General features: G+C 35.2%; 1 protein-coding gene across 1 annotated transcript; it reads right to left on the minus strand.

Annotated features, from left to right (window-relative positions):
• Nucleotides 1-27,904, minus strand: Slc2a2 (solute carrier family 2 (facilitated glucose transporter), member 2). The gene is made up of 11 exons (XM_005382995.2): nucleotides 27,812-27,904; nucleotides 21,659-21,751; nucleotides 19,592-19,854; nucleotides 15,490-15,614; nucleotides 13,002-13,117; nucleotides 11,728-11,890; nucleotides 11,012-11,199; nucleotides 9,233-9,337; nucleotides 4,947-5,048; nucleotides 4,047-4,250; nucleotides 1-3,960 (listed from the first exon to the last, which is right to left on the minus strand). Exons 1-11 carry the CDS (start codon nucleotides 27,824-27,826, stop codon nucleotides 3,760-3,762), a joined length of 1,575 nt encoding a protein of 524 aa, XP_005383052.1. The 5' UTR covers nucleotides 27,827-27,904; the 3' UTR covers nucleotides 1-3,759.
• Nucleotides 27,905-27,919: the final 15 nt, after the last annotated feature.

Genomic DNA, 27,919 nt, shown 5'->3' on the forward strand with positions numbered 1-27,919 from the left:
TTAATCACTCAGAAATATATTTATTGACATAAAACAATAGTGTGTATATACCTTTAACTAAAGCCAGTGTTTCCATGATAATTCTTTTAATATACACCAAATTAGATGGCAGTGAAAACACTAATAGACTGCCCAGAGTAATTGGCAATAAATGTTTTCTCTTCAAGAATTGTAATTTCAAAAAATATATATGTATATTTATATTTTACAGTTTATGAAGCACCTCTTCCTAGGACACTGTAAGCACAGATATTGTCTAACACTGTTTTATTGATACATATGCAACAGTTAAGCTAATAATAAGAAAGTTTATGCATATACATTGGTTTACATGCTTATAACATTTTTGCAGTTTCTGAGAATTATCAACAACATTTGGTCTCTTGATTGTAATTCTGTTAATTTACAGAGGGTATACCACATCTTATTTTGTATCAAACATTACTCAAAGAAAAAATATTATAGACAGATCCCTTAAAAATAACATAATTTAGGCAAAAACAAATTTAAAAAATACAAAAATTCTTAAAGCCTTTCTTGGAAATATTAAATTTGGATTTAGAAATTAGATAGACAGTACTTACCCTGATTCTTACCATTCCCTTGTTTTGACATTTTTTTGAAGTAAAATATTGTCCTGAACTTATAAAAACTCCTTTTATTTAAAAGAAAATTTCTAATTATCTCATATATGATAACCTTTTCCCTAACAGTATTTCTGGGAATATTAATTCTAGGTAACATTTACTGAGCATTCCCTTTAGACCAGGCACTGTGCTTAATTTTAACACTCTATGCTTAATCTTCATGATAGTTCTCTGAGGTAGATAATAGTGTGCCCATTTTCCATGAACCTGGTTCTTGAAAGGTATAAGAACCAGATGGGATACAATTACACTGGTTTTCCTGCACTCACCATTACACTGTGAGATCCTTAAAGAGTGTGTGCGTGCGTGCGTGTATGTGTGTGTGTGTGTGTGTGTGTGTGTGTGTGTGTGCTGTAACACCTGGTGACTATGTAGAGGAAAGCAAGGAAGGAAGTTAGAAAAAACACTTTCCTAGGTGCCAATACAATGGGCAATAGCTAGACACAGCAAGTGAGTGGCCAGACCAAGAAGTCTAATCATACTTCCAACTAGCTAAGAGAATAATCACATTTGTTTTAGAGTATGAAAGTACTTCCTCAAAGAATGATACTTGGAAAATTAAGTGTTAAAATTCATATCTAATTTTCTTAAGATTAAATCTAAACTGTGCTATTTTTATTTACTATAAAGTATACTGTTGCGTTCCTAGGGGTTTTTGTTTTGTTAAACTAGTTTTTTGGTTTCTGTATGAAGCTTTATTGCCTTCTCATTTATCCTCAATATTTTCAACACAATTAGTTGTTGGTTTTGGTGACTTCTGCATCTTTAGACTCAAAATTTTTTAATTGTATCTGTACTGAACATGTACAGATATTTTTCTTGTCATTATTCCCTAAACAGTACAATGTAACAATAATTTACACAGTATATTTACATTGTCTTATAGGTAATCTAGAGATAATACAAAGTATACAGGAGGATTTATGTAGGTTATATGTAAATACTGCTCCATTTTTTTCCTAAGACACTGCAACATTTGAGCATTTGGGTACCTGCAGGGGTTGTATGGGGTTTTTGGAACCAATTTCTGATAGATGTGAAGGGTGATTCTGCCAGGAAAAAATTGTGGAAGGAAAATAATGAAAGGTACTTAAATCACACAGAGGAAGAAAACTTCAAATTCTGAATGTCTGGTATTTGTAAGTCAAAATAGCTAACTAGAACTTAAAAATGACTTTTGGGACTCTTTAAAAAACTTTGACTACTTTTTTTTTTTTAGTAAATGACACCAAGAATCATGATTTGATATAAATGACATTCTTCCCTTAAAAAGTGGCAGATTCCTTTATTATCATAACACTGGACATCCCAAAGTCCATTAGCATTGTGAAATACAAACAGAAGCCACCCAGGAACATTGTCTTGTTCCTCCCCTACTCAGTGTCTCTACACTTTCATCTAGAGCTCACAGTCTAGCACAGAGCTCTTCAACTAACTATTTATGCTCACTTTGTATCCTGAAGTCACAAGAAAAAATAGTTCTAAGTTGGCCCAAAGGAAAAAAAAATAGTCAAAGTGAAAAATAATTTCATGTTCCTTCCATTGCCAAGTTGCATACATGGGAACAACGTTAACCAAGAGAAAGAAAGAAGAAAATTTAAGAAGCAAGGCTTTTTTCAATTCCTAAAAATACTGCAAAGGATTTTGCTTTTCTTCAGTGTATATTAAAACAAAGATAAAGAAGATTGATTCAGTGCTACATTTTGTAGGGAAAACATTCTGGAGACAATTTTAGTGCTCTGCTAAGTTTTTGGCATCCAGCAGAACTATGCTTCCATATTTGTAAAGTTCATTGTAAGCTGAAGTCTATTTGATCATCTGTGTATTTCCAATTTGCTTATGTGGGTCACAGTGCTTAGAACTGTGCCTACCTTATTGGTAGCATACAGTACATGTTAGTAACAGCAATAAAATAATAGTTTGGATGGAGTCTATCTACAGTTAAGATAAAGAAAGAATTCAAAGGGGATGACTGTTCTGTGTTAGGGAACATAGCGTTTCCAGGAAAATCAAACAGGGATTTTGATCAAGTGTGAAGTTGAGCATTCATGGTTTCAGGACCCTACTCTTCGGAATTTTGAAGCCCTACCTCTTTAACTTGTTTTGAACCATACTAATTCAGAATATATATATATTTTTAATAAATAGTAATCCTTCACTCCAAATGTCTCTAAGTTGGATTGATCCAATTTATTGAGGTTTGGGGAAATAAGGAGAATGCCTAACTCATGTGTTTTGTTATATAGCTCAGACAACCAGGCTATGCTAAAGAGCAAAACAAAATAAAACATCAGAAATAAATGGCAAGGACTTAACTTGGTTTTGTAATAGGCGTCAATATTGACTGATAATCCAATCCAATCCTGTATATATGGCCAGGTAAAACCTTTTAAGTGTTTAGTCTTGTAAAAGCTATTTGCTTCTTAGCCAAAAGAAACAATTAGGTTGTCTTCTAAGTACAAGAAGATTTTTGATATCTACCAAAAATAAATGTTTTTCTTCATAAACATATTTTATGATATTCAATAAATCATTCTGCATGAAAATACAGAAAAGTAAAATGTTTGTCTAACATTTTGTTTAACAGTACAAATTCTAATAAACAAGACAGAAGCTGAGTAAGAGAAATAGAAAAGTTGATTTTGACATGAATCTTACTGCCACTAGCTGTATCTCCATTAGTATAAAATCTGTGGGTCAGTGAATTATAATTTAACCATATTTAAATTTATAAATATTAGTTGTATCTTGACGTTTCCTGTCACCTATTTAATGAAGCAATAATGTATTGAAAGCTCTTCAATTTCAGGGGAACACTCTAATATAAAATAGAACTAAGAAAATTACAACATCCTTGTCCTTTAGAGTACCAAAAGAAGTTAGCTAGCCATTTTACTTACTTAATTACAAAGTCTAACCACTAAAAACAGATTGAGTCTCTAGGTTAAAAAATACTTTCCTTGGTAACATTTGTTAACATTTCTGACCGGAGCCAATAAAATTCTTTAAAAAATAAAATAATACTTTGAAATGTGTGTATAAACTTCTCAAAGAATCCTTTAAAATTTATACTTTTCTTCCTGTTTTCTTCATATAAAAAGGCAAGTTATCTTTACACAGTCCCTGTAGCTCTAAGAGATTCCATTTCTACAGGAGCTTTTGGCCGTTCAGCTGAATTACTCTTCTTTCGGAATTCTGCAGCAATTTCTTCAAAAGACTTTCCCTTAGTTTCTGGAACTTTAAAAAATGTAAACAGTGTAAAGGCCAGGACCACTCCAGCAAAGAGGAAAAACACATAAGGTCCACAGAAGTCCTGGAAAAAGAGCAAACAGAGTTACAATTAGCAGCTGTTTGATTTGTCTTCCGTTCGGTAAATTTACACAGTGTTGGGCCACTTACCGCAATGTACTGGAAACACAAAGCTATAATGAAATTGCAGGCCCAATTGCTGAAGGCAGCTAGTGCTAGAGCAGTAGGACGTGGTCCTTGGCTGAAGAACTCAGCCACCATGAACCAGGGGATGGGGCCTGGCCCAATTTCAAAGAAACTGACAAAGAGGAAGATGGCTGTCATGCTCACATAACTCATCCAAGCAAACTTGTCCTGGAGAGAAAGCAAAATAGGAGCAAAAGTGAGGATGGGATCATTGGCCACTCTTTCTTTAGTTAAGGAGCTTCTCAGAGATTTCAGAGGTGGACATAGCTCTTCTCCTAAATATGTTTATGTTCAATCAAGTGCCAGTTATTCTAGTCTTGACACATGTTATTCTAGTCTGAATCATGCTTAAATCCTTTGAGTGCCATTACAGGCAATTGTTTATATTAAAACTTTACTAATCTTTAGTTTTTCTCTTCCTGTGAAAGTCCAGGCAAAGATCCAGTATCTTTTACTCCCACATAAACCAAGGTGGCTAGATAGGGTGTCTGACTTCCTGTGAAGTGGTGGATAAGGACTCTAGGCTGAGAGAAATTCTAGGTACCTGCTCAGGGTCTCAAAGTCAGCCAGGTGACCAAATCAGCATTAGAACCCAGTTGGGACTGACCACAGAGCCTATGCTCTAATCACATGATAACACTGCCTTCCAGAACAATAAGCGTAAGTGACATGCTGATACTTACTCCTTAACCCGATGAAACTAGTTCTCATTTTCTTTACCTTGGACTTTTGCATTATATACTCTTCTGTTGACTTTATTTCATAAGTAAGTCTTATGTTTTTGACCTACAAAGACCTTTAACTTGGAACACAAAGATGTTGTCATGTGGTAACAAAAATGATCTGTCTGGGCACTAAACTCACCAGCAGCATAAGTCCCACGGACATGAAGATGGCACAGAAAAACATCCCACTCATTCCAATTAGAAACAAAGAGCGCCGTCCTGCCTTCTCTACAAGCAATACCTAGGAAAGTTTAAAAAATAGTATTTCAGTTGTGTCAGCTAGAATATATTGTCTTCATATTTAAATCATTTTTGTTGCTAGCAAGGTCATTTTCAGTTATATGGTGGGAAAGAAGCAGGGCTGTTATTCCATTTTATGGATATTAGACTGAGGTGCAGAGTGACTTTTGTCCCAGGTGGCAGAGGTAGTGTCAGTGAACAAGTATTCATGGGGTCATATTTTTGATTTGAACAGACCATTTTAAAGTTAGAGCCACAGTGTTACCACCACTATAGGATTATCTCCTTGGTGCAGCAGTCAGAAGCTGTATGTCTTGAATCTCTTCCAATAAATCTACATTAAAAATGGCATTAATTTTCCTCCGATGCTTATCTTATCATTACAAGGGTTTGGGTACTACAGGCATCTGAAACAGGCCAACTATTCAGGTGCCAGTATTCTCACTCTATGGTCTCACTGTCTAATAAAGTCAAATTATGACCACTCACCTGGCAACATACAGAATTTGATCATTGTACCAAATAGGTCTGCATTTTTCTGGTGTACTTAAATGTATGAGGCACTGGTATTGAACTATATATTTAAAAATACTGTAAAGCAGAGTTAGAGTACTTTTGTATTCTAATTTAGGAAATGTACCATTGATTCTTTTGAATCTGTGAACCTGTGCATTAATGGTTAAGATTTATTGTTAACCATGATCAGTGTTTGTTTAATAGAGTCTTGCCTGTCTAAGTCATTCAATACTGCCAAGACTACCCCCACGCCAACACACACACTGACACACACTCGCACTTGTCATAACTTCTCACCTCAATAAGTAAAAGCTCATCAATCTATTAGCAAATGAATAGCAACCCAATAGCCTTAGTAGAGTTAGCTGTGGCTCTGAAGATATTTGATAAACATTTTACTTATAGTGACAACTCTTGTATTATCTCATTCATATCAGAGTTCCAAATCACTTCAGAAAAGATGGTAGGCAAAGAGCTTGCATTTAATTGTTAAAAACGAACCAAATCTTTCTCAAATTCAGAAAAATTCTCTTATATAGAACTAATTATGGCACTCAAATTGACTTGATTCCATGACAAGCTACCAGGAAAATAAAAATATTTCCTCAGGCATAATGGCTCTCACTATACGTTTCTTTTGTTTCTGAAAAATTTCTTAATTGGATAATAAACTCTAAACCTTGGTGCCTTAAAAAGTGAGTTGGACTCTGGCCTCGAGGCTGGATGTGCACTCAGGAATGCATGTAACAAAGGGTGAACATGATCAGGAGCTGGAGGCATCGACCTGACTACCACCCTCATCTTTACCCTAGACCACATGCATCAGTCAGATCCCAGGTACCTAGCTGGAGTTCAGTAGCTCCTGCTTCTCTCCAGGAGTCATACTGTTATATTTCTAGCAACTCATTAATGCAGAACATAATGCAGTGGGAATTTAGGAAAGTGTATCTCATTCCCCAAACACTCACTCAGAAAAAAAAGGTTGTTTATGTTGCTTCTAAGTCGATCAAATGTTAACATGTTATTAGTGTAGATTCCTATTTGCATATATTTACTTGAGAGGGTGCATGGTTTGGTAATATTGGTTAATTTGAGGCAGAGAAACTGAGTGGCTATTGTGGTCCCTTTTTGTACTTTCTAAACTTTTAAACAACTTTTCAGAAAATTTAAAATTTTATCTTAGTCTTGAGTGTAAATGAGATTATTAGAACTGATTATTTTCTATTATGTCATTTAGCTGCTCAAAAACAGAAACAAAGGATGAGCTCTAAAAAGATATGTTTAAAATAAATATTGATACTTACAAATAAAACAACTGTTCCCACTCCAACGAGGTTACATGTGGAGTGCAAAAATGAAATTCTGCAGAAGTTTCCACATTAGACTTCCTCAGATTGTGGGTTACTCATTCTTGAAAACTTATTGCTTTATGTAGTAAATCATATTATAAATATATTTTAATATTCAATTTCTATATTGTAAAAATGTGTTGAAATAAAATTTTTAAAAATATTCCAAAAGACAAAAAAATCCCTTGGATTGCACATAATACCTTGGATTGTATCTTAGTAAAGTTCTTCACTGATTTATAGTGGCCTTTTGACTTAACGACCATTACCTCTAAAGTCATGTGTACAGAGACATTGGTGTTCTGTTATTTGTTCTTCCTCTTTTCAAGGTCCAGCATTGTTTAATGTAGCCTGGAAAAACCTGTGCTTTGGTCTAGGTAGCCAGCCTGTAATTTATTGACCACACTAAGGAAATAATTAAAAGTCCATAAGAAGACAAAGAATTAAAAGGAGCTAAAATAGAGTATAGCATTTTGACAAAAATGGAGAAAGGATAAGCATTTTGATCATTTTGTATTCAAAGATAAAATTGGCCAAGTAACCTTCATTTTAGAATGAATATATTACTTCATAAGTCTTTATCTTTGCTGTTTATTTTTTAGATCATGTTAACTAGTACTGCTGTCAATATATTAGATTATTACTTTTAGAAGGTTTTTGGCTCTAAGTAAAGCATGTAAACTCTTTCTTTTGTAAGAAACAATACATTTCTAGTGTAATACTTCTTCTGCCCCTCCTTTTCTACCACAATATTCTTTTTTACCTTTCCTTTTATTAATGAATATTAATTGTGCAGATTAGTAGGTTTTATTTTGGCACATTGCTACATGCATATAACATACTTAGATCATTTCCCCTCCTCATGAACTCTCCCCTTTCTTCACCCTGCCCCTGCCCCTTCCTCTTTTCTAATCATCTCCCTTCTACCTGCGTATCTTCCTCACTTCTCTTTTCCCCACTAGGCTCTTCATGTAAGCAGAAACATGCAATATTTGACTTTCTGCACCTGACTTATTTCGTGTAACATGATGATTCCTGGCTCTATCCATTTTCCTGCATAATTTCAACATGATTTCATTCCTCTTTATGGCTACATAATATGTATATATGTGTTATTCTTCATCCATTAATCCATTGATGTGCACCCAGGTTGTTCCCATAGCTTTTTTTATTGTGAATTGCACTTCAAAAATATGCTTATGCTAGTACAACATACCAGCAGCTGGTATGCATACATTGTAAATCTCTATATGATGCTGACTTTAATTGCTTTTAGGAATATACTGAGGAGTATCATAGCTGAATCAAATGATATCTCTACTTTCAGTTTTTGAGGAACCTCCATACTGATTTCCATAAGGGGCTGTACTAATTTACATTCCCACCAACAGTGTGGAAAGAGTCCCATCCTCCCCCATATCCTCACCAGGATTTATTGTTTTTTGTATTCTTGATGATGGCCAGTCTGACTGCAGTGAGATGGAATCACAGTGTATTTTTGATTTGCATTTCTATGACTAAAGAAGTTGAACGTTTTTTCAAATATTTACTGGCCATTTGCACTTCTTTTGAGAAATATCTTGCTCAATACATTTGTCGTGAGTGATTGGGCTATTTAATTCTTTGGTGTTAAATTTTTTGAGTTCTTTATGTATTCCTCATGGTAGTCCTCTCTGTAGGAAGAGAAGTTAACAGAGATATTCTTTTATTCTATAGGCTATCTCCACACTCTGTTGATTGTTTTCCTTTGATGTCACACATACTCTTATGCATCACTAGAAGCTGTGCCTTTGGGAAGTACCTGCAAATTTTGCTCAATAATCTAACACTATAGGAACTATCTGAGTTTGTTGAATTCTGCTTAAAGTCTAGATGTTTAGTACAGAAGATATTGTTTATTATTTTTATAATTTTTTCTCCAAGATATCAGGATAAAAAAGTATTTCATCCATGGAAGAAGAACCTAGGTAATCTTCTCAATATTGATAAAAATGGCAAGCTGTCAGATAATCCTAAGGAGTTTAAAGAGCAAAGGAGAAGGAACCCAGGGGTTTACACAAAGAAAAAGTCTCATGTTCCTCCCAGTGAATTATTAATTCACCAGTGAGTAGTTGAATCAGGAGTGGTTCACTTGCTCAGTTATGATTCTTCTCTGGGCAATGGTTGGCTTATTCACAGAGAGGACTTCCTTGAACTACTTAGGTCTACACACCCAGGTTACACAGGAAAAAAGTTATTGATCACTATTAGGTCACAAGTTATTTTCCCCATTCCTGGGATCAAGGAACAAACAGAGTGTTTATTTGAGGTATTGACTTACAGAGACAGCAGTGAAAATCATGTTGATGGCGCCAACTCCAATGGTTGCATAAACAGGCTGGCTGATTCCAGCTGTCTGAAAAATACTGGTTGAGTAGTAAAAGATCTGTAAAGTAAAACCAGGTCAGCCTTAACCAGGTAGCCTTGCATTGGTATATTTAAATCAAGAAATGTTTTTAATTGTATATTTTTATATGTTTCTATAATAGTTCCCAAGAATATAAAGAGTTTACAATACCCTCTTGGAAAACCTAGACTTCCTTCAGTGTTTGAAACTTTTGACTGTTTAAAAGTCCTCCTTACATTTAGCTGAAAACTCTATTACTGACTTTTAAAATTCTTTTAATTTCTAAACTTTTGCTAAAGGATGACATGTATAAAATAACACATATTGTGAATGTACAGCTCAATTAATTTGAAGAAACTGGCCATACATGTGTAATCAGCACTCAGAACAAGGAAGAAATCATTCACTGCTCTACAGAAACTCGCTATATGTCCCCCTTATTCATTGACCTCAGGAAATAACTCTTCCAGTATCATATCATAGATAAATTTTGCCTAGTCTCACACTTGATAAAAAGAGAAGCACATAATAAATACTTTTTTGTGGTTGGCTTTTTATGTTCAATATTACCTTTGTAAGAATCATCTTTACTATTGTATATAGTTATAGACTGTTCATTTCCATTACTATATAGTATTTTGTTGCAAATCTACCATGATTTAGTTACCCATCCTACTTCTGATGACTATTTTAGGTTGCTACTATTAGGGCTGATTATGAATAATGCTACCAACAATTCCCTTGGTGAAATATATGTGCTTTTATGTCTCGTGATAGAATTGCTGGACCACACTGTATGCACATACTCTACTTTGCTAGATACTGCAAAACACTTTCCCAAAGAAGTTATGACAATTTTGTGCTCTCACCAGTGTGTATGAGTTCTTGCTGCTATTGCTTTTGATTGTGGGTCTCACTATGCAGTTCAGGCTGGTCTTGAGGTCACTTTGTAGCCCAGGCTGGTCTTGAGCTTGCATGATCCTCCTGCCTCAACCTCCTAAGTGCTGGGATTATAGGCATACGCCACCACACCCAGCTAAGAGTGATTTTCTTTATTTGGTTTCTTAGTAAGTGCTTTATTATTTTTTTGTTCTAGTAGGTAATTGCCAGTAAAACCATTTAGTCTGCATGATGCAGGGGTTTCAATTCAGAAATTAAAGCTACTGGTTTAATACGCAGCATACTTTTCCAATCATGTCTGCTCTACTACACTCACCCAATTCATTCTATTATTTTTTATTTTGTGTGCTGTCTCACCCAATATAATGGAAGTCTGTTATGGTAAGAAATTGTTCTTTGCATCTACCTATCTCATATACAGTACTTCATTTAAATAAAGGAAACTGTGGATGCTTAGAAATGCTAAATTTCATACTCAACTCTTGAAACCTCATGTTATTTAGGGTTTGTTTTGAAGCGGTATACTTATTCTCTTTTTTCTTCCTTGCATTTATTATGACTTTTGTCTTTTACTTTCATCTTAATAAGGAAATAAAGTACTATAGATTATTGACTTTTTTATAAATTGTGAGTTAATTTTAGAAAGCCATAGAAGCAAAGCAAGAAAAATTTATGATTACTTAATCTATATTTGTTATAGTAACATATGATGCCAATATTTTAAAGTGTCTTGTAGTTATTTAAACTTATACTCTCCCTCTCTCTGTTAATTTACTTTGCTTTCCTAAAGTTAGAAGGAGTCCTTAAACTTACAGCATTGATTCCAGAAAATTGCTGAGCCATGTGCAGCATCAGCGCCACTATCATAGGCTGTCGGTAGCTGGAATCAGTGAAGAGCTGAATTACAGAGACCTTCTGCTCACTTGATGCTTCTTCTTTTTCTTTTTTCATCTCATTTATGTCTTTGGTGACATCATCACTTCCCCTGAGTCTTCTCAAACCTGTCCCCCAAAATGATCAAGTTGAGACAATCCAGGTCAAACAAAAGCAAATTTATTTATATTATGTTTATGAAAGAGCTATAATTCTGCATGTCTCTCTATAGTATCTAATAGCATGGCCATTGGAAATCTTTTCTTGTTGTTGTTAAATTAAATGATTTTCTTTGATTTTAAAAAGGCAGAACACTTGGCTTCATATCATGATAGAGAAAACTATGATCCCTGTTATCATAGGAGCATAATACTAGAAATTCTTTTGGAAACCTCTGGTTAAGTCTAATACCCTACAGGTGGGTTTCTGGTTTAGGTTTGGGTGTGAGATGGTATGCACCAGTCCTATCAAAGGTTTATGGGTGTGAGATGGTAAGCTCTATCACAGTGATTTTGTGTATTCTTCTCACACATGATCTCTGACTTCATGTGGAAGGCACAGAAACTATTTTATAAGCAGCCATTTACATACACTATTTTGCATTAGCTGATAATTTCAAAACAATAGGATGAAAGAGAAAACACAGACAGACTTACTTTTCTTTGCTTTGACTTCCTCTTCCAACTTGATGTAAAGATACCTTGGGCTTTCTGGACAGAAGATTAGTAACAGAGACTGCAGAAGAGCTGGCACAGCAGATAGGCCAAACAGGATGTGCCACAGGTCATGATTGCCCAGGATAAAATCAAGGCCAGTAATCTGGGAGGGTAAGGAAGAAGCATATCAGCTGCATAACACTTTAGGTCTGCCTTCTACAATAATTTGTTGAAAAATTACATTGGCTATTTAATCATAATCCCAGCTAGGCATGGTGGTGCACATCTCTAATTCCAGCATTCTGGGAGGCTGAGGTAGGAGTTTGAGCCCAGTCTTGGCAATTTAGTAATTGAGTGAGACCTTGTTTCAAAAAAAAGGGGAGGGAGTTGGAGTTGTAGCTCAATGTGAAAGCCTTAAATTCAATCCCAAGTACCATTAAAGAAAAAGTAATTTCTATCAACCTCGGTGCATAAAAATATGAGATAGAAACTATTTCTAGTGTATTTCACCTTAATCAAATTAGGCAGGATAACTAGGCAGGATAACTTTTTTGGACAAATATTTCATCTGGGCTTGTTTTCACTAACTTCAATTGGACACTTAGGTTGGGAAGCAATCTAGTTTTTAAAAATATATTCAATATCTAAAGCAATATACCATTGTAGTCACCAGGCAACCAGATGGAATAATATAGGATTAAAATCATGCATAACTTTAGGGCTTTGCTTTAAAATTCTTTCTTAGGTTAGATTAAGTAAAATGGGGTTTCATAGAACAATTACTGGATCAGAACCAGCTGTCTGATCCCACTTGCAGTAGTCTGTGTACTTTCTTCTGGATCATACATGTGGGCTTCTAAACACTCCCTCTGAGACCACAAGGAAGAAGGAAAAGGATAGAATCAGCTGAACAAGAGCTTCTTGTGATAGTTGTCTGCCTACTAGATTTCCGGGTGAGATCCTCAAAACAAAGGAAACCTAGGCAGTCAAAAATTTGAAATTTCCTATTCCTTGAAATCTAAGTGAAATAATTTAATTCTGGAGTAGTGTTGGAAATTTCACCTCCAGTACCAATCTTACCTACAACTTCTAGGAGAAAAGTGAGGAGTGGTAACTACTGACTTTTGAACCAAAAGCCTTTGTCTCTTACAACCTCCACTACCACACTATTAGAATATTTTTTCCTTTGTATGTGTCTGCAGTATAAGCACTGAGTCAGGGAGGGAGAGAATGGAAGCAGAAGATGGATGAAGTAGGGGATGTGGGATTTTTACCTGACTAATAAGAATGCCTGTGACAATGGCCAGCTGGTGAAGGGTGCCAAGCGCACCTCTGAGCGAGGTTGGAGCAATTTCCCCAATGTACATTGGAACCAACCCTGAAATTAGGCCTGCGTAAGACATGAATATAAATGTCAAAGTATATCCAGAAATATTTTAATAACAATAATTTAGTCTAAATACAATCGATATCATGACTGAAAAATCCCATCCTGAGTGCCTTGGAAGAAAGAGCCCTTATCTCCAGCCATAAACACAGTTTAGGCAAAAAAAATGTTTGTTGATGCAACTCTAAATATTAATAGAAAGAAATGCTTACTCATATACTTAGCATTTTTTCATGATGTTTTACTTTAAGAAATCTATGCCAATATTTAGTTTATATTATGAAAGCTCAGATTACCTTGAGAAAGGAGTTTGAAAAGAAATTAGAACTTCAATAGACCAACCCCTTGGTAGAGGTAAGAAGTGACTTGTCCAAGATCACAGTACAACAGGGTGCTATTATGAGAACTAGGAGCCTAACCGAATCTCCATAATGCTGAGGTGCTTCAAGAACACTGTTGGTGGTAAGGAGATGTAGAAAGGTGGAAGAGGGTAAGGAACTCGAGGACTCTTTCCTCAATTACTCAGATCAGAGCAACCTTGCTTCTTTATTCAGTTCAGATATTAAGGGCTTCAGAAAAGATTTTATTTGAAGAAAGATCTTTGATGCTTGAACAAATACAAAAAATTGAAAGTACTAAGCCATTCTGCCTCTTTTAACTTTCCTAACTACACACACAATCAGTGATTTTGGAAATGGTAGTATATGCAGCCATTTGCTGATTGTGGTCTTGAGAGTTTTTAAAGAATTTTGAAATGAAGGGACTGGGGATGTAGCTCAGTGGCACAGCACCTGCCTGGCAAGCACAAGGTCTTGAGTTCGATTCCCGACCAAAAAAGAAGAATTTTATGATTTTTCACATCTTGTGTTATATTATGCCTACCAATCAAATATAAGTGGGTGATATTTATGTAAATGATGCTTCTGGCAAATATTTCCCTCCCTCCCTTTCTCTCTCCCTCCCTCCCTCCCTCCCTCCCTTCCTGCCTCTCTCTCTGTTGTGTATGTCTGTGTACTTGAAACTGTTGTTATATCTCAAGTATATATTAATATGGTTGATATGGCATCTGTACCTCTGCAGAATTTTACATGTGACTTTAACATGTGATATGCAGAGTGTAAATAAGAAAACCCCATTTCTTTGGTCCTTTTGCAGTTGTACTACCTTCCTATGATACCTAATACTATACTTCACATTCACAATGATATAAATAAACTCACAGGTTTAAAGTCAAATAAGCCTAAAGTAAAATTATATTTCCTATATTTTTAGCAACTTTAATGCTAAAAGTACAGCCACATGTAATTTTAAAAGATGGTTGGAGAGTGCAAGATACTTGAGAATGCTTATAGGTTAATTCACAGTATGTTTATGGAATTTGTTCTAAGTTTTCCAAAAAATGAAATTTTTGTGCTGTATTTTTAAAAAACAAAGAGAAAAATTAATCATGATTTGGATCTTTTTCATACTGTTACTATCTGCTTTTACAGAAGAAGAACCTGAGTCTCAGACTTAATTAACACTGTCTAAGGCCAGGCAGAAATAGTGCCAGAATTGATTCACTCTGAATCCACAATTTATCAACTTGTAGGCTGACTCTTCACCTTAATAGAGCCATTATGACCTTCAGTTATTTGTATTAACATTGATAATAATGAAAAGAGACATTTAATTAAGCTATTGACATGGGTATTTTAGAATTTTGCTTATACTGATCATTGAAAACACATGGAATTATAGTTTTTTGTGCAAGTAAAAGTGTTAGAAATACTTCATGCACACAAATTTTGTACCCTCATCATCCCTTCTCCATTCCAGTGAATATTAGTGCTTGGAAGGATAGCTACAATCTGATAGGGCCAGAAAGTATGGTCTAAAAGAGATCAATCCAGGTGTGCAGTCTTACTGCCTCAGGGAGGACACACACAGGTAGGCAGAGTTGGGGGTCTGAGAGTTGCCATCTTTTGCTGTCCACGACACGACAGGAGTAATAACAACTGCTAGCATTTATTGGCAGCTTACCATATGTCTGATTCTATCCTGAACACTTTACATGCCTTTTTACAATCATCTGGTAGCACAGCTATTATCTTTATTTCATACAAACCTGAGAGCCAGAGTTAAATAATTTGGCTGAGATAAGACAACTAGAAATGAAGTTATTACAGTGGATAGGAACATGGATTGGACCACAGTTTCCACTTGCTAGGCTCAAACCCTGACTCAGGATATAACAAACTCTATGCTATTACCTTTCTTTCTGTGATCCCTCCATAGGCTCAAAAATAACCATGTATGTTATCACAGAGTACTTTTCAAAGATGTCTCATGTGTGTGTGTGTGTGTGTGTGTGCACGCACAGGCTCACAACTTACCACAGTACAGTCCTGATATGCTTCTTCCTGCAATTATGAGAATATGAGATGGTCCCAATTTGGAACACCCCATCAAGAGAGCTCCGGCTAAGGAGAGAATATTTGCTGCCAACAAGGCTTTGATTCTGAAATTTAAAAAACCAAGACTTCAGCATCAAAACTTAATAAAAACATTTGCTTTCAGAGCATGTTGAGATTTTTACCTGAAAGCAATTATTTTAATTTTGCCATAAAAGCTAGCTTAGGAATTTTGAACCAAAATTGTCATTTTGTCTCCATATACTAAATTATTATCAAAAAGTTGTATTTACAATGAGACTATCTGGGCTTCACACACTGGTCTCTACACTGTGATAGAGATGACCAGTTTGCTTTAAGGTACCACTTTGAACACCTTTTCAAACAGTAACTAATTAAGTTTTCTATACAGTTTTCCACAAATTCTCACTGGTTTTAAGCAATAATGATCAAATGATATATTAATTTAGTTCTGTGGTTATAACATTTATCTTAGTTTTTTCTTTAATTTTTTCTTTGAATAATAAGTTTTTAGTTATGTGGAAAAGGAAGGAAGCTTTCAAAGTCAAATTTCTTTTGTATACATTTTGGGAAGTAAATTAAAACATACTTTTTAAAGCTTATCATAGTTATAGTTATCCTTATTTTAACAAGGTACATGTGTCATATTTCCAGAATATACAATGTCAGCCATTGTAAAACACATTATAAAGCTGACAATAACAACAAAAACATAAATTGCACAATAACCTTTAAAGTTAAGTAGATAATAAGGCCAGTAAAAGAATCTGAGTGGACAGGTGTGAAAATGTGCCACAGGGAAATTTCTATGCCAGTGTTTCAAAATCTGATAGGTGGGCCTTTTCTAAGCAAGTATCTTTAACACCAATTTTTTTGTAAAACTAAATAATTTCATACTGCAGTGATTGCCCAAGAGCCATGTGATAGGCTGAGTAATGTCTCCTGAGTTCAAGTCTAGAGTCTGAAAATATTACCTTATATTGCAGAAGGGATTTTGCAAATATGACTATGTTAAAGATTTTGTGATAGAAAGAGTGTTTGGATTGTCCAGATGAAACCAATGATGTATTAAAGATGTCTTCCCAAGAGAACAGCAAGAAAGGAGAAGGCAGTGTGATGCTACATGCAGACTGGAGTGAGGTACGTCAAAGGTGGAGGAAGGGGCCACAAGCCACTTACTTGGAGGAGGCCAGCACAAACTGGAAAAGGGAAAGGAAACAGTTTTCCCTCTCAGAGCTCCCTGAAGAAACCAACCCTGCTGAGACCCTGACTTCAGCTAAATGAAACTTATTTTGGACTTAAAACTGTAAGAAAATTAATTTGTGTTGTGTTAAGTCACCAAGTTGGTGGTATCTGTCACAGCATCCATAGGAAGCTAACGTAAGGAAATTAGCTACATGAATACAGAACAGTGGTTAAGAGCTGGCTAGCACCCTGAGCTGATGTGTTCACAGATGGTTAATGATTGTTTCTCTGCAGACCACCCTGAAATACCTTTTCTCTTTACAAAGACAGAAAGTAAGCAAGTTCACTAATATACTAAGAAGTTGTTATCAGCCAGTGAATAGTTTGATAGGAGGGGAAAAGACAAAAATCTTAAATAAAATCCTGAAAAGATTTTTGGTGCCCAATTTCTCTCTTTCTCATTTCCAAATAATATTTATTAGAATACTATACAACTTAAAAGATTACGAGTTTTGGCTCAGATGTGAGAAATGGCCAAAAATTAACATAAAAAATATGAAATGGTTGAACCAGGAAGCAAGAAACTTAATCTAAGCATATTTCTTTAAATTTTCCTCTATCCCTGTTAGCATAGGCTTCATCATTATTGTTGTCATAGTCACCATCATCAGAACAAGTCTTCATTTGCTGCTTTCTTACTATGTGGCAGGCATTGTGCACAAGTCCTTCTACTTTGTCTTATTTAATTCTCACTATAATGTGATGAAGTAGGTATTTTATTTTTCCAACATTGCAGGTGGTAGTTAAATGTCTTAGGGAGCCCAAGTAATATGTTCATTTTCACACAGCTATTAAGTGTAGGTTGAGTAATGTCTCATGGGACTTGTACACCCAAAGGCTATTAATGCTCCATTTTAATAAGTTCCTCTTTTTTCCTCTGTTTTTGTGGTACTGGGGACTGAACTCTAGGCTTTGCACAAGTTAGACCAGAACTTTAGTACTAAGGTGTACCCTCGGCCCTATTAGTTAAGTTGCTGTGTTAACCTTCCTTGACTCATGGTATGGATTCCACAGACTGATTTTCCTCCTTATAATCTTGTAATTAAATTTAACTGGACAACCTCGGGGAAATCTGAATTTGCAAACCCAAATCCATAAAACAGTGGTCATAGACCTGTGTTGACTGTTACACAATTGTAAAGACGAATTTTTTTTTTAAGTGATGATACAAGGAACACATTTTTATTTAGTTAAACTAGTGGAGATATGATTCTAACAGTAAGGATAATCATGTCATTTTTCAATGACTTTCCCTAGAAAAATAGTTTTATGGGAGACACTGAAGTCTTTGGTCTTATTTTTTTATGACTATTTTTCAAGGAAGATAATTTTCAGTTGAGAGCTGAAAGAAACTTCATTTTCCTTTATAACAGACCATTTAAAAAATGGTTATTTGACATTGTTCTGGATAGGTTTGCTGTTGATGTTAAGTCCTAAAACTCTAGAGGATATGCATCCTAGCTTCATTGCTAGGACACTAATTTAGTGGTTCAGGCTGAGTCACTGGACCTGTCAGAATCTCATCTCTAAATGAGGGACAAAGGTTTAAATTTTTCTTCAGGGATGGTAAATAGCTTCTAAAAATTGATTTGTTCATATTTTAAAATTTAATCTTGTTTGATTTACTTTAGAAATAATCTAGGACATTCTCCATTTATACAAATTTAGTGCAAAATGAAATGACTATTACATCTTTTAAATGATGAAAGTCAGTTCATTTTGTATTTACATATTGATTTACATTTTAACTAAACATCAGTGAGCTGGTAAAAATTTAAAAACCCAATCTTTCTCTTTTATCATGAAGGAAACTCCTTTTTAATAATAAGAATAAAACTTGGATTGCCATGATACTCTTTAGTTACAGAAACTCACTGTGGTCTTAGTGTATAAAGTTCCAGGATAAGGAAAAAATTCTCAGAATCAAAATAACTATATAGTTAAAAAGCATAATTTACAGTAGAAATTAGAAAAACTAAATTAATTATAATACAGACTTATTGTTACTTTTTGTAATTTATACCTTTAAAAGATTTTGCAATACTTAAATTTTCTATTTTTGTCATATATTATTTTTATCATGAAAGTAAAAATTAATACACAAAAGTTGGGCTCAGAAACAGGAAATAAACTTAAAGAAGTAATCATTTCATTTTCTGATTTCTTCCCCATGTAGGTCAGGAAATCCCCTAGCTTTAGTGTCAGATAGCTAAGTGCATAGGAGAGGAGCACTACTGATGTTTTTAATCTAGAACTTTTAATAGAAGCCACAGTTTAGAAATGCTTCATCTTGTTTAACTTTGGGCTGGGGCTTTGAGGTAGGAGTAGCAGCAGTAGATAGAAACCCTATTCCAAGAAAATAGAGCTACTGGGAGTTGGCAATACTGACTCGATTGATCCAAATGCCAAATTCTCATTTAAAAATAAAAATCTGGATGTCTGAGAAATGGGTGTGACTTGAAAAGTGATGGTAGATTTCCAAGTTAAAAATTCCAACCTAGCTTCTTCTGCTGAGCCCCTGAGTTAACCATTTGTGCAGTGGTTTCTTAGTATGTTTTATAACTTACAAATCCCAAGAATCACAGTGATTATCTAAAAATGCACACCAAGTTCACTTTTTTGTAAATGCTTCCACAATTAACTAGATTATTGCAACAGTATTTTCCATTGGTTTGGTCTAGTATTGACATGTCTTATCGGGTTATGAGTTGAAAAACAAGTCAGACTGTTACACAGAAGGAAAGAGTATCTTTCTAAGCAAATTCTAACAATACCAAATGCTAAAGTCTCTGTGTTTATATTTATGAAATATACCTACCTTCCAAGCTTGTCCCCAAGCCACCCACCAAAAAATGATGCAATCATTCCACCCACTGCAAAGGTGGATACAGACAAGGACCAGAGCATGGTGACTAGGCCAGTAGATGTCATAATCTCTTCTTCAGGCCATGGGCCTGGTGTTGGGTTCCCTGAGTGTGGGGTTATGGGCAGTGCTTCTGTAGTATTGATAACATAATTGTCAGTAGCCTTTCGGTCATCCAGTGGAACACCCAAAACATGTCTATAATGGGATATTATTATCTGTAGAAATAAAATAAAGATAAACTCAATATTTCAAACAGTTTATGTATTTTTTATTTTCCTTTACAACATTTGTTAGGTATTTAAAGAGGACCACTTCAACTACGTGTGTTATAGCCATACAACATGGATAGATTTATAACTGACCATATTCTATGAGACAGAAGTCACAAATCCAATATTAGCAGGGACCAGGCAAGAAAAATTCAGGGAAGTAGACATGAAGTATCTTTTTTTTTGTTTGTTTGTTTTTTTGTTTTTTTGTTTTTTGTTTTTCTCCGGTACCGGGAACCGAACTCATGACCTTGCGCTTGCCAGGCAGGCGCTTTGCCATTGAGCTAAATCCCCAGCCCCGACATGAAGTATCTTGATGACCAAAATGGTGAAGTAATTCACTAATGAATTCACCGATTCAAAGTGAGAATGTAACTGGGAGTGGTTAGCTTGTGGAGGAGTAGCATTTGCCCCGCCTAAAGGAAGAAACTGTAGAAGCAAGGCTGGTGTTGGATGACCTTTAATTTTTAAATAAAATCTAGAAATCTGAGGTTTTGCTTAAGTTTTCAGGTTTTAATTCCTGGCAAATATTTAAATTGAAAATATTCTTTCAGTTAAAAAGATATGTTTTTCTATCAGTATTACTTTTACACAATAAGATTTAAATAGATTTAAGTATTCTAAGAGAAGCAGAAGAAGAGACTGGAGAAGATAAGATGAGGATAAGTAATAAGTTAATAGCATACGAAATTCAAATACTCGGTGTATTATCTTTGATAGAAGTAAGCTATACATTTAGTGCTAGACTTCCTAGCAGCCAGGGAAATAAAAAGAAAATAATCAGGAACATGACTGACAAATTCCAAAGATAAAAACAACTCTATGGATTCTGAGAAGATATGAAGACTTGAAAGAAGTTTGTTCTAAGCGTCCTAGGAGCAGTGGCGAACCTATGGCAGGCATGCCACGGTGGGCTGTTCGTTATTGAAATCTCTAAAAGGCTCGCCATTGCTGTCATAGAGTTTAGTGTGTCACAGAAGAAACAATATTTAAAATCAAATCTCACAGACTTATATTTTATAATGTACTTCAGTAGAGGCCAATATGATACTAAGGTATAATCAACTAGAAGCACATCAGAGCAGAGATATGCAAAATAAATTAGAAAAATGATAGAAATTATTTGATTTTTTTAAAAAAAAACTGACAATCCAAACAATCATGGAGAACATTTAAACTTTGTTGGATCTCTTAACTATCATTAAATTTTGTATTACTTTATATTGAATGACCTATGGGAGACAGGAATGTAGTGAAGGACTTTAGAGTTAGGACTTCTAAAAGTTATGATCTGGCCTGGAAAGGGTATAATAAGGTTGTTGAGAGGGTCTGGCTCAGAAGAACATATGTTAAAATGCCTGGTGCAAATAAGTAGGTGCTCAATAAACATGCACAGAAGAAAACATATCCTTCTATACTTTCCTCTTATTCTCTGACATTTAAAAAAATTATGCATGGGCGAGAGCACTCAATGAATGCTGCAATAAGCTGTCTGGGCATATGGTATTCTAGTTAGAGTTTTCTGTGAGCTCAGCAAACAGCAGAGGCAGAGATCAAGCATTATTTATTGCCTTTTTTTTTCCCCCTGTGGGCTGTTAACTGAGGAGTCAAGGCCAAGTTATCAGCGTAAGAACCACGTGCATTGCACTTGGCAGGCCAGCATTACCCTATGTCCCCCACGTGGACACACTTTATCTTCATGACAAAACTTGTCCCAGAAAGAGCTTACACGTGTTCATGTTTCACTTGCCTGTTGAGGTGCATTGATCACACCAATGTCATATCCAAACTGGAAAGAACTAAGTGCTGCAGTGAAGACAGTGAAAACCAAGGTTCCGGTGATCTGTGGGATGAAACACAGGTCTGGGGTACATCATGCAGTTCAGCTACCCACCATCCCACTCTCCTGGAATGTGGTCTTTTTCCAGGCTTCACAGGCTGGTTCTTTCCCCTGCTGACCTTTCACAGTATGCTCTGTGCTCTGATGGGTAGGTGTTCTTCATCTGAGAATGTGAAAGTCATTTATGATTTCCTCTGTAGTGCTAAAACTGAAAAATACTTGGGACAGCTTTTTCCAGGAGAGGAACCACACATCTTTTTCTTAACATATATATATTTTTAAGATTCAAAATCAGAACTGAGGGCTAAACTGCTGCTGAAGCAAAGATTGCTAAGATAGAAAGTGTCTCATATGTCCTTGGGAGAACTCATATACAACATCAGTAACAAAGAAAGGGAGAGCTTTCTGGACTTTGCCATAGTACAAAAGCATCTTAGCAGTCATATGAGAGCGCCAACCAGGCTTTATTATGATCTACATTAATATTCATGTAGTATACTTTATAAGATTTACATCTAGTTGAATCTAGAGTGGTGGGTTAAGTTATATTACTTCTCCCCAACTCCATGAAGATAATATAACTGTTAAGTATGATACTTTTCAACTCATAATTATATATCTGACCATTTTAAAGAAATCACATTATGCATACAGATTTACATATGAGGATATTGCACAGCACTGTGTGTATGTATGTAATAACAAAAATTGCAGAAGGAAAGTAAATCTCATTCAATGGTAAATGGTCAAATAGATTCAGATAATCATGATACCTATATTAGATGTGTGCAACATGCTATGTGGGAGTTAAGTGTGAGATCAGATGCACTGACCTATTTTTAAGTGTAAAGAATTATGTTAATAATGCTTTTTTTAAAAGGTGTGAAGATGAATATTCCTTGATTTGTGAATATTTATGTAATTCATAGAACTTTTTTTATGAATGAATAACAAATTGATGACTTTTGAAAAGGAATGGGTTGGAGAAGGAAAGTAAAGGAATATTTTTTTCTTTTATTCATGTTATTAGACATTTTATAGGGAGATATTTTGCATATAATTATAACATTCTAAATTTTAAGTAAATTGCCTGGGATACAGTAGACATATTGCTGAATGAATGAGTCATATAAGCATGGATTACAGTTTCCACTCTTTCACGTCAAGGATATCTAACTCTACCCACTTACCCATGGGAGCTTTAGTTTTTGTCTAAATTATGGGATGATTATAAATCTTCCCATTCAGCATTAAGAATAAATAATTAACCAAAACTCCAAATTTCCTACTGAGTTTATCAATTAGAAATTTCACAGTGTTATCATCAATGAAGTATCATCATAGAATCTGAAGTTATTCAGTCTCCTGGCTCTAAAATGAGACCCCACTTGGAGAGCTTGGTATATAGTAGCTTTTGGAAATTTACCCCAAACAGCCTACTGGATTGGAATCTCAAGTGGGGACTGGGGAATCTATGGATTTACAACACTTGATCTTAGTCAAAAGGCTGAGAAACAATGAGATTTACAAAATTTGCTCTTTTTTTCTTTTTTTTTTTTTTTTTTTTTTTTTTTTCTCTGGTACTGGGAACCGAACTCACGACCTTGCGCTTGCCAGGCAGGCGCTTTTGCCGCCTTGCTAAGCTCTTTTTTTCTTAAACTAATGTTAGGCAGCATCTATGCAGACTTTCCACCCAGTAACTTCCTTCTCTGGAATAAAGGGCTTCCAAGTGACACAAAATTTATAATATGAGATATATACATATAGACACACATTCCCAAAGAAGCACATAGTATATGAGATATATACTTATTAAAAATAAATAATATGCTGGGCATGATGATGCATGCCTATAATCCCAGCATTTAGGAGGCTGAGGCAGTAGGATCATTGCAAGTTCGAGACCAGTCTGGGCTACAAAGTGAGCTCAAGGCCAGCCTGAACTGCATAGCAAGACCCTGTCTCAAAAAGACAATAAATAAATAAATATTATATATAAATAAATTACATTTAATGTGTGCATACATACACTATACAGTGCATAGAACACAAGAGATTTTGAATTATCCTTTAAAGTGTCACTAGACATCTAAAACTCAATTACTCCAACATCCAAAACTAAAATGGGGTTCCATTTACTTGACTGGTGATTTCTCTTTAAGCCTTTTATGCCTCAAGCTGTTTTCAAAGATAGGAATTTCAACCAATTCACAGGTGATAGTCATTGTCAGCAGTGCAAGGACCAGGTGCCTTCAGAAGGCTTTGATCTACTTCCCTCATACTCTCTGTCACTATAGTCTGGACAATGTGATGTGAATTGTAGGGCAAAACCAGTTTCAAAGCCTAGTACTGAGTATTAACATCAACTGCACATCTGATCACTCTTTCTGTGGATTATTTCATTTATTCTTTGTGTTTTCTATTGAAACTGTAGCAAATTGTCGCCAATCCACTGGTTTAGAGAACATGAACCTATTTATCTTATAGTTTCTGTTAGTCAGAAATCCAGTATGAATCTCAGCAGATTAAATTCAGGGTGTTAGCAGGCTATGTTCTTTTCTGGAGGCTGCAGGAGAAAATTTGGGTTGGTGCAGTTCCTCATCATGATAGGCTGAGTTTTATGTTTTCCTCCTGGATGTAAACTGAGGGCCATTCTCAGCACCAGATTCAATACGTTTCTCGGCTAGTTGTACCCTCCCTCCATCTGCACTGCTAGCAAGGGCATGTAGGTTCTTGTGTTACATTTCTCTGGTGCAGATAACACCAAGGAAAAGTTCTTCTGTTTGAAGAATGCATGGGATTAGATTTGAGTCATCTGGATAATCCAGGAAAATCTCTTCATCTCAATCATATCTTCAAAAATCCTTTTTGCTTTTTACATGGATTGGTCCTGGACTTGGTCTGAGAAAGTTCTGTTTATTAAGCGGAAAAATTTTTGAAAATTATTAAGTATGAAAAAGCCCTATTAACCTTTATCTTTTCACTCTAATACCCAAAGTATTGCCACAATATAAGTACTTAAGAGCTGATGAAAATAGTGAGAACTTGGGACCTTATTCAGTTCAGGGTCTAGGGTCCTAACTGGTTTGCCTGTTCTCTTAAAATTCTTGTATGTGGAAATTATCATTATCCTTTCACATGTAAGGAAACATATATGGAGACAGTTAATAACTTTTGCAAAAACTCCATGTTTAGTAAGTAGCAGACAATCTTAAGGCTTTTCATCTAAATATCTTTGTAAGCTATAAGGTATTAAACTAACACTTTGATAAAATTCTGCCTTTACTTAGAGCTTAATGATATTAAGTTAGAGAAACTAGTTTTCTCATCTAATTTAAAATATTTCATGGTGGGCCAAGGAGATAGGTGAGTGGCATGGTACCTGCCTGGTAAGCTCAAGGTCCTGAATTCAATTCCCAGTACCAATAACTAAAGTAAAATAAAATATTCTATGGGATAAATGTGGAAGGGTAGAATAGGCAAACAGCTGAACCTTAAAATGGAAGGCAATGTGTGTATTTTATGGTTTAGAAGAAGTCAGAGAGACTCTATTAAAAATAAACAAGTACATCTGGAAATAGACAATTGAAGAAAAAGTCCTAGCTAAGCTGGACCACCCCTGAGCCTCAGTTTCTTTGCCTATAAATGATAGTTAATGCATAAGATTATCATAAAAGCTAAGTAAGATAAATAAATAATGTGGTTGTCCTTCAAACAGTAAAAGGGCAAGTGAACAAATGCATCTTTGTTCACATCTTTATCATCTCAAAAATTACTCTTGTCAAACAACCCTGTGTTCACTTTTCATATATCACCAATAGTCTTCACAACAGTGCTTCAATAATCTTCACAACAGTACGTGAAATTAACCCCCACTTTACAGCTGAAGAAACTAGGCTCAGAGATGATTGAGGGGCAAGCCTAACACCACAGAAGTACAGTAGTACCTTGGTTCATAAGCTTAATTCCTTCCACCACTCTGGTCACAGACTGAATTGGATGAAAACCAAATCAAATTCAGTGTTATGTTCAATGTTAACCTTATGGGGAAATTTGATTGGTTCCTGCCCAATTCAATTTGCAACCAGAATCACAGAATTACATTCATGAACTGAGGCACCACTGTAACAAATACTCTATTATAGGACTATAAACTGATGGTCTTAAACCATCACTATTGAATGAAAGAGAAAATTTTTCAGCAACTACCAATTGACTAAGAAGAGAAGAAAGCTTATGTACTTCCTTAAAACAATATGCTCTAGGAAGCCAAGCCAATGGTGATCTTGCCCCCAAATTGGAAAAGGCCAGGGCCTTCTCAAGTCATAGAATTTTTAGATTAAAATTAAGTTTAGAGATTGATGAATGCTTGTCTGATTCCACCAGTTTTCAATTAAAGCAATTGAGGTCCCACAGGCTAAGCCATTGTCTGAGTTCTGTGCCTATCCAAAGCAACACCTTAGGTTTCGTGACCCATAGTTCCATGATTAACTTATCCCTTTTAAACTCTGGGTAGAATCACAAAACTGAAAAACATTGCTTTTTATACAGGTTCTCAAATATTTTTAGATTCTGTTATTAGAAGATTCCTTGTTTCTCAAGGAAAGTTCTACAACCTAATTTCTAAAGTCCCTATGGAAGTTTAATTAGTTGTAAATGAAGCTTGGGCATCTGCTTTCTGCCAGCTCTCTGCTAAGCACATTACCTTCCCTCTTGCATCACCTTCCATTATTTTTGCCAAAGGTGCACATAATCTCTATAGTTATTAGTGTTCATCTTTAAATTGTATTTAAAGTTCTATGTAAGCTTTATCCTGGGCTTCAGTGTGCATAAAACTGTGATATGTTTGTTATTCTTTAAATATATATTATATAACTATTAACATTAAAATGTTTGCCATAGAATCTTCTCTGATATTATTTGATTTAATCATTCTCAAGGCCTAAATAACCCATTTATGTCTCAATTTGTTCTTATTTTATTTAAATATAGAAAACCCAAAGCTCAGTTGAATAATTTAACCCAAGTCTCACAGCAGTGAAGAAGCACTGCTAAGGCATAGATCCAAGCATGCTGGCTTGAAAGCTTATGCTGCAAACCATGTTCTTTATTGGTGTAAACTGATGATTAGCAGAGTATGTCCGACCAGGTCAAATTTAAAGTCCTACTTTAACAGGAGCATAGATTTATCAACTTGTATTATTGTATACCTGTGTGAGTGACTTTGGTTCAGGACAACTTCCAAGGGAACAAGTGTTGTATAATTTTAAGTTTTTATATCAGAAAGTATATCTATAGAGAAGTTAAAATAAGAGTGCAGTGAATACTTCACAACCTTCACTTACAATCATCAGTGGTGAACATCCGCTGCATTGAACTCTCACTGTGTGTGTGTATGTGTCATTTGGGCTGAAATATTTACAAATAAGCTTCAGATGTTTGTGTCACCTCACTTTTAAATAGTTCAGCATGGACTCACTGAGAACAAAAATATCTTCCTATATGGTTACAATAGATTATCATATCCAAGAATATAATATTGATATACTAATATTAACTAAGACATAGTTCACATTTAAAATTTCCCAACTATCCTCATATTGTCCTTTGTAACTGGTTTATCTTTCTTCTGTGATCTAAGATACTTGTTGCAATTTTTGCCAGTTCTTCAGTCTTTTTTCTCAAGCATTGTTTCCTCCCTCTTTTGCCTTTCATGCATCAACATTTTTGAATATTCCAAATCAATTTTCATGAGTAAATTCAGGTTAATCTACCCTATTTAGGGAAGAAGGCACATTCCTTGAGTTGTATGGTTTTACAGAATCACTTGGAAAAAAAGTCAGAAAACAGAGCAAACATCCTTAAACCCCAATTACTGAATAAAAAGTAGGTTTTTCTTTAGCAACCAAATGACTTATCAGTTGACCAAGTAGAGAGAAGTAGCTTTGATTTGCAGTAGCTATATCCAACATTCCCCAAGCTCTGTGTACTCACCAATGTGAACAAATTTCCCTACTCATTTTTTTCAAAGCCAGATTTAAAATGAACCTGATGCTGATTTACCTTATCTCCTGCCATTCTATGGGTTGAGAGTCCTCTTAATTCCAGGTCCTGTACTGAGCGTAGAATGTGTAGCCGACAGTCCCTGCCTCTATGTTCGCAGCACTGCCT

This window comes from Chinchilla lanigera, unplaced genomic scaffold (assembly GCF_000276665.1).
Source record: "Chinchilla lanigera isolate Chin_1 unplaced genomic scaffold, ChiLan1.0 scaffold00019, whole genome shotgun sequence".
Classification (NCBI taxonomy): domain Eukaryota; kingdom Metazoa; phylum Chordata; class Mammalia; order Rodentia; family Chinchillidae; genus Chinchilla; species Chinchilla lanigera.